The 14,273-nt window shown below is 34.8% G+C and overlaps 1 protein-coding gene across 3 annotated transcripts; it reads left to right on the forward strand.

The window, feature by feature from the left end:
• The first annotated feature begins 4,344 nt into the window (after nucleotides 1-4,344).
• LOC113719193 (putative disease resistance protein At1g50180) lies at nucleotides 4,345-11,858 on the forward strand. 3 transcript variants are annotated; one of them, XM_027244319.2, is made up of 4 exons: nucleotides 4,345-5,524; nucleotides 6,936-8,712; nucleotides 10,723-10,863; nucleotides 11,453-11,858. In XM_027244319.2, exons 1-3 carry the CDS (start codon nucleotides 4,480-4,482, stop codon nucleotides 10,781-10,783), a joined length of 2,883 nt encoding a protein of 960 aa, XP_027100120.2. In that variant the 5' UTR covers nucleotides 4,345-4,479; the 3' UTR covers nucleotides 10,784-10,863; nucleotides 11,453-11,858. The 3 variants fall into 3 exon arrangements, with proteins under 3 accessions (XP_027100120.2, XP_071928688.1, XP_071928689.1); XM_072072587.1 differs by having other exon boundaries at nucleotides 11,524-11,858; XM_072072588.1 differs by having other exon boundaries at nucleotides 10,723-10,858.
• The last annotated feature ends 2,415 nt before the right edge of the window (nucleotides 11,859-14,273 follow it).

The raw sequence follows: 14,273 nt of genomic DNA on the forward strand, positions 1-14,273 counted from the left end.
CTGCTATGAAACTCCAAAAGACTTCTTACAGATGTCATGGAATCACACATGTCAGTTGCAAGCTTTTCCATCAGGCTGTCTATAAGAAAAAGTTGCATTATTACCGCAATAATGCACTGCGTGGGGACGGAACTAGCTGGACCAGTACCATGTGGGGCCGAATAATAATAATGCACCTCGTCGACATTTCAAAAGGAGAGCGCATGGAGAAATTCAATAGCATACAAAACGAGTTTTTCTGGCTGTGAATCTATTGTCTAAAAAATATTGAAAATTTTATTGCCACTCTCATTTTTTAAACTTGGGCACAATTGTATTCAAATCCTTACGATAAATTAGAAATAAATTATCCATTTGAAAAGGTTCAAAATTCTCATCAGGCTAAATAATTATTCACCTAAAATCCAATAGCACAGCTAATGCCCATCCTATTGCATAGAAAATATAATTCAGAGTATTTAAATTGTGGGTGAGTAATGATAATTTATATGTAGATGTATATAATATAATAAGATGCTTAGCACAACTCATGCCGACAAATGTTGATCCTAACAATATTAGATATGAACATTATTTTTTATTTTAATTAATTGAAATACTGGCCTAAATATTGTTATTATTTGCTGTTCCTTTTCTTTTTATGTTTAAAAATTTTTTAAACAACATTTTTTAGACTAGAGCTAAAAAGAAATCTGATATTAGAGATTCTTGTAGAAAATTTTATTAAGTTCAATGATTTTGTGGTATAACTAAAAAACTTTTGTGGATTGCTTGCATCATTGACATTTCAAGTGGTAAACATAGCATGCCATGGGAATTATTCATACGTTTACTGGCAAGATGTGGAAAAAATTAAGTGCATAAATTATTCCTTTCTAGCAGTAGCATCTCTCCAATGAAAATTAAAAGATCCTATACTAATTGCTTATGTGAATGTTCAATCAATGAGAGCAAGAATAAAGAAGCAAAGGTAGAATCTTACTTCTTAAATGAAATTACATAATATCCTTAAATTTATCAAGATTCCATTTAAAAAGAATAAAATTCATACACACTTACAATGAAGATACCAGTTTCGACGGATTACATTTATTCACCTCCTACCTAGAATATTTATTTTTTTACACGAAAGAAAAGGAACATTAGTATAACAGAGAAGAAAATGAAAAAAATGGCTTTCAGTAGAATGATATTTGCTTCCATCTCAGCTAACCATCTGTAAAACAGAGAACAAAGAACATAAATGGCTTTCTTACAAAAGCATTGATTTCTATAATCACAAACAATAGCCTCAATACTACATGCATAAAGTTCATACATTAAGAATAGATAGGAATAAGCATCTTCATTGCATGCAAATAAATTAAAGAACCATAAGTTAAGGAAATTTTTTGGGCTAATTACTCAGAATATTATCAAAAAAAGCAAAATCGGACATTTTCGGCTCTCACCATGATGTGGTATTAAACTATTGTTGTCGAGTTGTGTCAGTTTGGCAGCAAAAGCATAAGCAAAACTTTTTTTTTTTTTTTTTAAAATAGCACTGTCAGCCCGGCAGCAGCTGCAAAAGGCCAAAAGAAAAAGTCAGGAGATGGCTTTTTAAGGTTGTGGGGAAGAAATCTGTATTTGATCAAAAACCCAAAAAAAAAAGTCTAATTTGGTCAACCTAATCTATATTTGAGTATTGTGGGAAGGAATTTTTAAGGTTGGAATACAATTCTCTCAATGGAGGGAGAGATTCGTGATTAGTAAACGAGGTGTCTGGTCGGATTGAGGAACAAATTGCAGAAAAGAAATCTTGCTTGGGAGTGGTGGCAGTTCTAGTAAACTCGGAAGTGGGAATAGGGGCCTCAGACAGGCGAAGACAAGGATTTGACCACCAACTTGAACAGGCTTTTGAGGCCTCTCTGACGCAAGGTACTTCCATATCACTCTTTAAGTACTACAGTTTCTTTCAGATTGCACTCCCTTTTCCTTGTTTTCTCTTATTTTCCATCTAACTTTGTGTTAAATAACTCACCTAATGCAGCAGAAAAAAGTTTCATATGTGCAAGTTTCTGGAATGGTTATTGAATGCGTTACTGTAGGGGCAAATTTTCCAGCATATGCTGATTGACCATGTCTACCATGGATTGCAAAATGCCTTCCCTCTCACTTCTCAATGTCGTATACGGGGCGTTTAGTGCTTTCTTTCCTTTACTCTTTGTATTCTGAGATAAATCGGTCAATATCACCTTTCTTTTTTTTTTTTGTCAACCATCATGTGAAGGGTATAACGTACATTTTCTTTCTTTTCCATTGAAGGCGGGTTAGAAAGTTCTCAGGCTAACAGGCACCTCCCCGGAGGAAAATCTTATGAACCCGAATATTTGTCAGGATATAAATTTCTTGTGCAAGTACTACTTACACATGTAGTCATGCAAAAATTATATCATGGGACTTAAAACTTCCTAAGCCACCCATGTTTCTTTGGGATTTGAGACAGGTACCGTTGAGATTTTTGTGCAATTATTGTATTTTTTTTTTTTGACATGATTTGATAGTAAATTTTATTCAAATACACAAACTCAATATATTAGCACAACCACATCTCTAAGCAAATATTGAAAAGAAAACAACAAAAGCATCAATTGCATCAAAAGCCATCTGTGTAGGTAACAATTAGCATAGCTAAGCTGATCTTTTAATTGTGAACCCGAGTGATGCAGAGAGCTGAAAGTCTTCGTCAACATGCACTGAGATGTTTTACACCTCGAGGCATTGGTTCATATTAATTTCGACAGAAAAAGTTAAGTTAGGACAATCATATTGTATAGCCCAGCACATGTTCTTATCAGATTAGACTCTGATTTTGTTTCATTTGGAGTAATCCAAAGACTAGTTCTTAGCCACTTACGCATGGAATGGTTGCAAGTGTTTCTCGTAAGATAGGAAAGCAACTTGATATAGAGCATCTTTGTTGAGCTGCTAGAGCGGAGCAAAGGACAAGAGGAAAGCCTACAAACAATTTTTGTAGTGGCCGGCACTATACATCCATGCACATCAGAAGCTGCTGCCGGGCTGTGTCAAATTTTGACTGGCTGCCAGTACTGTTTTTTTTTTTTTAAAAAAAAAAATTTCCCTTTTGTTGTCGAACTGACGATAGTTTAATAACGCACAATAACGCACTTTGTCAGAGCTGTAAATGTCCGATTTTTTTTTTTTTGCAATATTCTGAGTAATTAGTCAATTTGTTGGAACCAAAGGCAAAGTTGAGCTACATGTCATCAATTACAGATTTGTACGCCAAAGAATTTTCAACCTTCAAGTTCATCATCGTTACACTTATCTGTTTATCAAGATATAAACATAATTAAATCAAAATCAACTATAATCCAATGATGAAGTGGCCAAAACTATTCTGATGCATAGGAGAGGATTGCTTTTTTGCAAGTGCAGGGCAAGACTTCTTTAGAAATGATACGAAAACTGGGAGGAAAATCAGCAAGAAGCTCTCTTCCACTTTAGGATTATGTATGGCTGCGGTTCAAGTTTACTGGCGCTGCTGGCTAATAATCTCCTACAAATTTGCCATGTCGTCAGTCATAAAATAAGAAGAGAAAAAAAAGACTGAAAAACAAATGCATTAAATGTTCAGAAAATAAAAAAAAATTAATCAAGAACTTCTTTTAGTCATTAGAGTAATATCGAAAGGATCATTACATGCCCCAATCATATTTAAAAATGAGGTTAAATTTGTATTAAAAGTTCAAAAGAACACATTTAGCTACACTGAAACTAACAAAATAGGAAAAAAATGAATTTTGACAATGAAAAGCAAGGATCAAATTTGTCTATAAAAGTCGGGCAAAAAAGAAAAGCATCCCATGGTTGCAAACTTGGTTGCTGCTGGGGGATAATACAGCCCAAAACTGCCATCTCAGTTGCCTCGGCAAGACGTGGCCTGAATCCAATTAGTATCAAATCCGAAATTACAACCGACAAAATCTATACTGTATCATCACATTCAAATTTGAGAGTAAAATAAATTCTCTTTTTGTCATAATTATGACCGTAACTATATTTTTCTATTATCTTTTTTTTTCATATACATCAAATCGTTACAATAATTTTTTCATGAAAAATCATGAAAAATGCAATCCAAACACAACCTTAGCTTCGCTCTTGAAATTGTATTATGTTCGGTGTGTCACCTTAAAACATTATTCCCAAAAAAAAAAAAAAAGGGGTAAGATCATGTCACTATTAAGGGAACGAGCTGGCCAGCACCATGTGGGGCCGAACAATAATAATGCATCTCGTGTGGACATTTGAAAAGGAAAGGACGTGGAGAAATTCAATAGCATTCCCACAAAGGTTTTCAGATTCCAGAGCCAAGATGTGAAAGTCTACTGACATTTATCAATATCTGAGTCAGATAAATTGCTCTTCTTGCTATGTAAGAGTAAAACCCATCATTTTGTGCTAGTGAATTCCAAAATGGCAGAAGCCATCCTATCCTCTGCAGTGCGTAATATAGGTAAATTGCTAATTGAAGAAGGCAAGTTTCTACAAGGCGTTAGCGAGCAAGTCAGACTCCTTCATGACGATCTCAAAGGGATACAAAGGTTCTTAAGATATGCAGATACGAAACAGACTGCAAGGGACGGTGTACAACAGTGGATTCCGGAGTTTAGAACTGTCGCTTATGAAGCAAGTGATCTGGTTGAAGATTATGCTTTGAGGCTTTCAATTTCAAGCAACGGAGGCTTTACAAGTACTCTAAAGAGGATTCCTTGCATCGCCACAGAGGGTTATACCCGTCACGATTTGGGCGTACAGATTCAAAGTCTCAGAACTAGGATCTCTAATCTCACCAAAAATTTTGGCGAGTATGGGCATGTAATGACCAGAACGGAGGAGGGAGACTCGAGTGATACGTCCAGGCAGCAACAATTAAGGCACACTTACTCCTTTGTGGCCGACGAGGATGTGGTTGAACTGCCTGATGATGTTGAGCAGCTGGTTAAATATTTGCTGAATGAGGTGGCAGAGCGCAAAATAAGCGTGGCTTCGATTTACGGCATGGGTGGTATAGGCAAAACGACTCTTGCTAGAAAGGTATATCACCTTAAAAGAGTAGAGCAATATTTTGGAGGTCGTGCTTGGGTTTGTGTGTCACAACAATGGCAACCAAAAGATCTCTTCCAACGCATTCTACTCAAGCTTATACCTGAACAGAGCAATGAGATTATGATGAGCGAAAAAGATAAGCTAGCAAGGCAGCTTCAACAGCACTTGCAAGCTAAAGATAGGAGATGTTTGATAGTCCTCGACGATCTTTGGTCAACAGAAGCTTGGGATTGCTTAAAAGACACAATCCCAGTTTCGGAGCATGGATCCAAAATTGTGCTCACAACTCGTAATAGAGACGTTGCGGAACATGTTGATCCAAATGCTTATCACCATCAACTGCGTCTTTTGACCAATGAAGAAAGTTGGGAATTGCTACGCAAGAAATCACTGAGAGGGAGAAGTGGTGAAGGTAAAATTTTTCCCCTTTATTCATATATATATATTGAAATACTGCAATGGAATATGTAATATTTATATAATAGAATCGTGACTCTGTCAATGAGACGCATATTTAAGATTAGACAAATATGTAATTCTTCTTAAAATTCATTCTCTATTCTTTCTAAACTAATGAATGTTTTAAATTTGCGATAAGATACGTGTATATTTTCATTAGTTTTAAAAAATAAGAAGTAAAGATTATGTGTTTCTGCATTTTTCTATTTTTCACCCTTATTGCTAACTATAAGATTTTAAATTGATGTTTCACTAACCATTATGTGTTGCAAATCACAGTAAATATTGCGTAAATATATTTTTAGCGTGCTACATATTTATATGTATGTCCATCCAAAATTGTCAGAAGAGCTCATAAGGAATTTTAAACATTTAAAGATCAGACCACAATATTTAGGCCTGGTTTGGTTGAAAATTTGTTACGTTTTTTGTGAACACATTTTTCAATCATTTTTTTACCTTACATATATTAAATTGCTACGGTAATTTTTCTACAAACAATCCATACAAGGCCTTAAGAAGTTTTGGATTTCAAAGTGAAATGACTAAATTAATAGGAAACATGGAATTAATAGTAAGAAGCTTTAGAACTTCTTACCAAAAAGAACGGGGTATGTTTAATAATCACACTAACTATGACCACTTACAGGCAATAAAGGATAGATCTGTCGAAGTCAAAGTTTCAATGGGTCTTGCTCCCCGACTTCTGACCCATTCTTCTGGGTTTCATGTTCCACCACAGTCATAAGGCCCATAACCCAATTCCTTCTTCCCCAAGCCCAAACTTTCTTGGTTTCTTTTTCCCCTCAACTTCCCTTTCCACGGTTTCTTTATTTACCTCTCTCATGCCTTTTTTTCTTCATATATCTGTTATTGCATTTTCTTAATTAGTGTCCATGGATTTTCAATGTTCTTGACGTGTTATTTTCTGCTTATCGTTGCCTCTTCATGGATTTTAGAATACCAGAAAGCTTGTTGTATCCTGGGATCCTAGTTGAAGCAGGATGATTCGATGGTTGTGGCAATTTTTTGAGCCTCCGAGTCGACTCGGTCCGAGTTGACCGAGTCTGAATGAGCCACTAGCAGTTCATGCGTCTCTGATGAATTGCGGACCCATCTCAGACTGAAGAGCCCCGACTCGTCTGAGTTGGGGCCCATTCCAATGAGGACTTGGACGAGTCTTTGAACCATGTTTTGGATAGCCTTTTTCCTAACTATTGATAGGTCTCAAATCTTTGGACTGGGAGACTTATCAGTTAACAAACTATCAAGTTTTTTGTATAGTTGTTGAATGATAACATGATGCTTATGAATGATAGATGCGTCATAGTTGATATTAATTTAGTTTGTTTAATGCTACACAGGTTTTGAAAAGGTAGGGAAGAAAATGTTGAAATATTGTGGGAATCTTCCGTTGGCTGTGGTGGTTCTGGGTGGAATTCTTAGAACTAAAACAACCCTCAGCGAGTGGGATGAAGTGCATGAGAATATCAAATCCTATCTGGATAAGGGAGAAAAAATTGGAAAAGAAGGAGAGGTGCCAAAAGTTTTAGCTTACAGTTACTACAACCTCCCTTGGCAACTAAAACCATGCTTCCTTTACTTGGGTAAATTCAGGGAAGATTCCGACATTGGAGTAGAGAGTTTATATCAGATGTGGATAGGAGAAGGTATGATATTTGAGAATGATAGGAGGGAGCAAGAAACAATGATGGAGGTTGCCGAGCGTTACTTGGAAGATTTAGCACACAGATGCATGGTTGAGATTAAAGTACATGAGGAGGGGAAGCATGCAGTAACAAGGTTGGAGTCATGTCGACTTCATGATCTTATGAGAGATCTATGCTTAGTCAAGGCAAAAGAGGAGAATTTGTATAAGCTGGTCGATCGAACTACTTCACGAGATTCTCCTCTTGCATTTGAAGCACAATATGGTTTAGTCCTTCATTTGCTTCCAGAAGATATCTCTGAATACAACTTTCCACCAAAAGAACAAACTAAGCATCTTCGCTCATTCATGTGTCATTCATTGGCAGTGCCCTATTCTAATCCAGGGGTGAGAATAATGTCCCAAGTCAAGAATTTGAAGATGCTTAGAGTTTTGACAATTTTATCCTTCCATATGGCCTCCCAAAGGTGTTATCTCAAATCACCTCTGGGATATGTCGGTAAGCTTATCCATTTGAGATGTTTGAGATTGAGAGGTCTTAGTATAAACTTGCCATATTCTTTGGGCAATTTAAAGTACTTGGAAACTCTCGATTTATCTGGTAGTTATCATTGTAGAATACCAAATGTGCTATGGAAATTGGGACGTTTGAGATATCTTTATCTTTCGGACTGGTGGTGGAACTCTCAGCCTAAGCTGCGGTTGAGCAAGCAGCTGGAGATACTTGAATCATTTAGCAACGAATTTTGCAATCCTGAAGAAGTATGCAAATTGTCGAATCTCAGAGCTTTCAAAGCAACAGTGTATAAAAATTTTGAGGACTTGGAACACGTCATCAATCATATATCAAACTTGGATTGCATACGCATTAGCTCACTTACAATCAATAGTTGTGATTTTGGCCGGACCAACTCCAACAATTCCAATGACAGCAACGGTAGTTTGGATGTTCTTTCAAGGGTGTTGTTTAGTAGGAACATTCATAAATTATTGATCGTGAATAGTTTCTGCAAAAAGTTACCGGATTACCAATCCCGTATGTCTCCTGATCCTGCAGGCCTTACTGAATTAAGGCTGCAGTGTACTAAAATTGAGGAAGACTCAATAGGAACACTCGAGGAGCTTCCTAACTTAAGACTGCTGGAACTTGGGACATATTCTTTTCTGGGCCAAGCAATGATCTGCCATTCAGGGGGATTTCCCGAACTAAAACATCTCAGGCTTGATGATTTGGGTAACTTAAAGCAGTGGGTGGTGGAAGTAGGGGCCATGCCTAACCTCTCAAGTTTATGTATTGAGGGGTGTAGAGAATTGGAAATGATTCCAGATGGGCTGAGATGTTTAACTACCCTAAAAGAGGTAACTCTTGTGCAAATGCCTGAAGAATTCAACAATAGAATTAGGAGGATGAATGGTCAACAAGGAGAAGATTATGATAAAATAAGCCACGTGCCTTCAGTTAAAATCCACAGGTACTCTTTTTTTTCTTGTACTTTTCCTCCAATTTTTCTCTTTTAATTTTCAATTTACGGTTCTTGGAATTCCCTTTTTCTTAGCATCTAGTTCCAATATCAATTTTGATAGGCGTCACCAACATCATTCAATATTTTCTTTTGTCTTTTTAATGACTATTGTGTTTTTTTTAAAATTTTTTTCCTCTTCAGAAGAAACGGGATCATAGTTTTATCTTCTAAATATTTATTTTTGTTTATCTAAGACATCATCTAATGGAATTCTTGTTCCGTGACTGTTTAAGGAATTTGGTGATGAGGAAGTAAGGTTATATTTGAAAGCATTGCCTTCCATATTGTAAGGTGAAATCAAAATATTTTGCTTATTTCCTCGCGTTTGGAAATGGGTTGACATAATCTCTCATAAATTAAATTTAATGGATTAGTATGTGTTACCGTCATATAATGTACTCATCAACAAAAAATGTTGCATGGCGTAAAAAATGCCTAATAACTCTTTAAACTATTTGTGCTTCCCATGTAATTTTTTAAAATTACCATCCCTATTTAATCAAATATCTTGGATTAAACCTAAATTTTGTTTAGCATTCAGTGACGAAGAAGCATCATGTTGCTAGAGCTAGAAAGAGTCGAGTCGAGTCGAGTTTTGTTCTAATCGAGTCGAGTTTTGACTTAATTTTATCATGCTTGAACTCGAGCTTGAGATCGACGAGCTGTCAATTTAAAGCTTGAGATCGAAAAAATAAAAAAATAATTATTTATTTTTTAAAAAATAAATAAAAAATATTTTTTCGTAATAAATAAAAAATATTAGAAATATATATGTGTAATTTTACTATTAAAATAAAAAATAAAAAATATATATATATAGTAAGCTTGCGCTTAATATTTTGAACTCGAGTTCAATTTGACTAGCTCGAGCTCTATCGAGCTCAAGTCGAACTTTGACTTGCGAGCGACTCGATTAGTTTGCAGCCTTACATGTTGCCTTCCAAGTCTTATTGATATCAAAACCAACAATTAGAGCTTGTGTTAAGTCAATCACGACTATTTACTTTAATTCGTAGTACAAAATGACATGGCAAGTTTGTTTAGGGATGATGCACTTTGATTCCATTCTCAGTTACCCAAAATTGTTTCCCTACAAGTGGTGCCTGTGGAGGATTGGGAGGACAAAATGTCGGTGGAAAATTTTTTTTGAGATATTTTTTGTTTTTGTTTAGTAATTTTTTTTTGGCAGTAATGTTAGCAATTTTTTCTTAAAAATGAATGAATTTACCGTACATATTTATAGAGAAATTTTAAGTTTATTATTTTTTTACTAATTGGACAGAACCATTTATATATATATATATATATATTTAAAGGATTGTTAGATATAAGATGCCAGAGAATTACTATTGAATAGAATGAAATATATAAGTTAAATAGGGAAAGATGCAAGGCAATTTTTTTATTGGTTATAAATTTATAAGTTTAGTTGGCAGACTTTACATTTGTTTGATTTGCTTGTCTTGTTTATATTAGTTTATCATCTTGTTTCCTTTTTTATATTTCACTTACAAACTATGCAATCCATATATTTGCCGTGGAGTCAGATTTGTTTTGCTGTTTAGCTGCTTTTGCCTTAAATACTATCTGATATATATCAAATTTAAATGACAACACCTCGTGACAACATCTAATTTTGTCATAAATAAATTAAATTTAATGACAATAGTGCTTATTACCCCATAATGTTAATTTTTTGGTGAGAACTTGTGTTATTGTCATTAATAAAACACGTATTTTTGTTACAAGAAAAATCACTAAAATGTTCCCTGTTTCTTGAAAAAAAAATAGATCCACTTCCAAAAGGTTATGGCTATTTATTTATTGTCCTTCTGCTTGATCTTTTTCTTGTCTTTCTCAGAGTTTTCATTTTTGTATCAGCTTTTTGAAGGAAATTTGTAATAGTAGATTGAGCTCAATTTTGTGGTTATTTCTCTTCATTTTCGTGTCATTGTGCAGATTTGTTGGCGGAATAACAGGTTATCAAGTAGAAACTGTTTGTCCAAGCAATCCTGTTTGACCAAGCCCCGGGTCTTGCCTTAAGAAAATTCTACACTGAATCTCCTGGCTTTCCCTGATCTCATCCGATTCAAATGTGAGGTAATTAAACTTACTTAATCTCTTTTCTTTTTCCCGCAATTTTTAATTTATATGGAAATTTTAACTCATAGAAGGATATTAATTGTAAACTTGGAGTAATTGATTTGTAACATGGATGCTTACAGTGTTTTCACATTTTTTTTTTTCTAAATTTAATGTGATTTGAAGTGGAATTATAGAATTCTGGTTTCAAAATTCAATCTGTGATGTCTTTTGATTCACAAATATGTGATTTTAAGTCCACTCTTCTGAAATTAAAGTTCGTTCATTTATGTGATTTTTTTTTTTTGTGTAAAAGCTGGCACTATGTTAGTCTATACAATTACTAGCATTTATATGAAAATTTTCTCTGCTAATTGTCCCAAAGAAGGTAGGTACAAAGGCAGAGTATTGTATTCTTAATAAAGCTCATTATACATACAAATTAATCTTATGATGAATGACTGAGTTTGTTTCCTATATTGTTAAAGCTCGGTGTATTGCAATTTTATCTTAAGAAGAAAACAATACTTGCCTCTATTACCAATTTTCTGTATTGAAAACTCTTGCCTAAAGTCTTGCACCACCATCTTTCATTTGCATGTTGCAGTTTCTGTGTCATAAGTTTCTTTGCACATAGCAGCTGTTATGGGACTCCAAATGATCTTAAACCTTTGATAGGTCATCCTCGTGGCAGCAATGGGTCTAGCATATGACAAGGGCCAACAAGACTGTAAGCTGGTTAGATCTTCTTGTGTAGCTAGCATTTGTATGTATTGCGTGCTGCACCTTTACTTAGCTATTAGGGAAAGATACCAATTTGTTATATGATCCTTCACTTATAGTGTTTGGGAAGCTCCAAGAAAAATGTGTCAATTTAATTAGGAGATAATGTGTGATTATTTTTACTTTTTGGCTAGGTTCAAAGCAAGATTCACCAATGTGGTTGGAGGGGGCCATCTATGTTCTTGTATTCTTAAGAAGAGAGGGTTAAATTAATAAGGAAACTTTCCCAATTCCCTTAACCTTTTTATTAACCTTAATTGAAAATGAGATGATCATCTAAATAAGTACAATACCAAGCTAAGAAACATCGTTGGGTTGGCCAAACGGAAAACTAATTGTGTTCGAACATTGAATTTCCATGATTTAGACACCGCCACATTGTTCTCTAGTATTTTAAGAAACATTACCATAACCAATCTAAACTTTTCCTAATAAGATCCATCATTCTCCCAAAAAAGAGCAATGCAAGTTTCTTGATTCCATCCCCTTTTCTGCAATTCAAAGCTTTTACTCGTATTGAATTTGAAATCTATCAATACTTTTCAATAAAGGACAATTTTTTTGTGGCATAACCCCGTCCACGGCAATGACAATAAACAACTACATGCATGTAGACAAATCACATCAAATCAGTTTGGTTTTTTTTTTTTTTTTGTGCTTCTTTCCTGTATCAACAAATGACTTTCGTTCCTTGTTTTTCATTTTGCTTAAATTTTGTTTATTTCTTTAAACTTCCTATGCAGTTAGAATTTTTCTTTGAACTCAAATCTTTTCTCTTTTTTTTTTTTATTTAAATCTTTCTAGCACCTTTTTTTAATTTAAAGCTTCTCTCTCTCTCTCTCTCTCTCTCTCTCTCTCTCTCTCTCTCTCTCTCTCTCTCTCTCTCTCTCTCTCTACCAATAACACTTTCTACATCCGCCACCATCCTCCCCTTCGCCCTCCTCTCTTGGTTTAACTAATAATGTTTTGGCAAAATACCCTCCTCTCTTGGTTTAACTGATAATGTTTTGGAAAATACCCTAAGATGTGGTTAAATGGGTTGGGCAAGCTATTGGAGATACTCGACTCATTCAATAACCGGTCTTACAATCCTGGAGACTTATCCAAATTGATGAATCTCAGGTCTTTCAGAGGAACGGTGTATCACAATCTTGAGGATCTCAAACAAATCGCCAACTTTAAATATGACGTGGACTATATGTTCAAATTAAAATTTTCAATTATCCCCAACTGCAAGTATATAGGTCATTAAATCAGTATAGTGTAAATTATGGTCGATCCACAAGTAACAATAACAATTACTAAGGCTTATCACTTAGTCTATTGCCTAAATAATCTCAAATTAAAGTAAAGTGCAACTACAACAATGAACTAGTAAAAGCTATAACTAATGATATGACAAGTGAGAAACAATAAGAAGATAGTTCCAGGTTTTTTACTCACTTAAATGCTCATAAATAGGATGTGATTTGGTTGATTCAAATTATTACTCTTGTCTTGCCAAGAATATAATTTCCTAAGACATTTGAATATTGCTTTCACTAATGACAAGTATACATATACCTAGTCTTCACCTACTTTCGTGGTTGAACAATTAAGCATAAGTTTATGAAGATAATGAAATTACACAAGTTAAATCCACCTAAATGCATCTCTACTTTCATGAATCTACAATTTAGAGCTCAAGAATTTTGATCTAGTATTGTTAGCCAACTCTAACTAGACAAACAATAGGATAGATGGTTTGTAATGGTGATCAAACAACTACAAACATAAAAAACATGGAATACATAAACTAGCAAGTACATGATATAGTAACAATCAACCACAATCAATCCACGGTCAAAAATCAAATAAGTTCATCTCAATCCTAAGACAAAACAAACTTAGGTACTTATAATGGATTAGGATGAAAGCACATTTTTCTCTTGAAACAAATCATGATAAAAATTAGTAATAAAAGTACGAGTTAAGTTTGAAATAAATCTTTATTCCAATAGTAGAAATAAAGCTCCTCAAGCTCCTCTTGCAATCTTGTCTTCAAATGCAAAAATTACAAGAATACCTCACCGCTAAGCAAATACAAAAGTTGTAGTGAAAACTTTTAGAGTTAAGGTTGAAGAAATCTTTATTCCAATAGTAGAAATAAAGCTCCTCAAGCTTCTTTTGCAATTGTATCTTCACATGCAACAGTTACAAGAATACCTCACCACTAAGCAACTACAAAAGTTGTGGTGAAAACCTTAACTTCTCTAGATGTTTTTCTTGGAAAAAACTAGCCAATTTTGTGTCGTCAAAGTGTGCCTCCAAAAGCTATAGCACCACCCCCGTAAGTTACTATTTATAGGGTGGTAAAAAAGATAGAAAAAAATTGACATGAAATCCTAACTGCTCCAAACTACCATATAGATCCGCTGCAGGATCCATTGTCAAATCTGGTCCAAATAGGGTGGGATCCAGTGTTCTGTTTTTCAAGTTTGATTCTGTTTTCAATTTGGTGTTGGATCCATGCCTGCTTATCCAGGATCCAGCGTTGGATTTGCTTCTCCTATTTTGCTCTACTACAATCCACATTTGGCTGGATCACCCTGGGGGCACTTCTTCGTATCTTTGTGCCTTGGATCCTCTGCTTGGATCATCTTCTG

Source organism: Coffea arabica, chromosome 11e, assembly GCF_036785885.1.
Source record: "Coffea arabica cultivar ET-39 chromosome 11e, Coffea Arabica ET-39 HiFi, whole genome shotgun sequence".
Taxonomy (NCBI): domain Eukaryota; kingdom Viridiplantae; phylum Streptophyta; class Magnoliopsida; order Gentianales; family Rubiaceae; genus Coffea; species Coffea arabica.

Excerpts from the sequence above, each read along its gene's own strand:
- LOC113719193 (XM_027244319.2), top strand. The coding sequence starts at position 4,480 with ATGGCAGAAGCCATCCTATCCTCTGCAGTGCGTAATATAGGTAAATTG. Across the intron at positions 5,525-6,935 it reads GAGAGGGAGAAGTGGTGAAG|GTTTTGAAAAGGTAGGGAAG; the intron begins GTAAAATTTTTC and ends AATGCTACACAG. Across the intron at positions 8,713-10,722 it reads CCTTCAGTTAAAATCCACAG|ATTTGTTGGCGGAATAACAG; the intron begins GTACTCTTTTTT and ends GTCATTGTGCAG.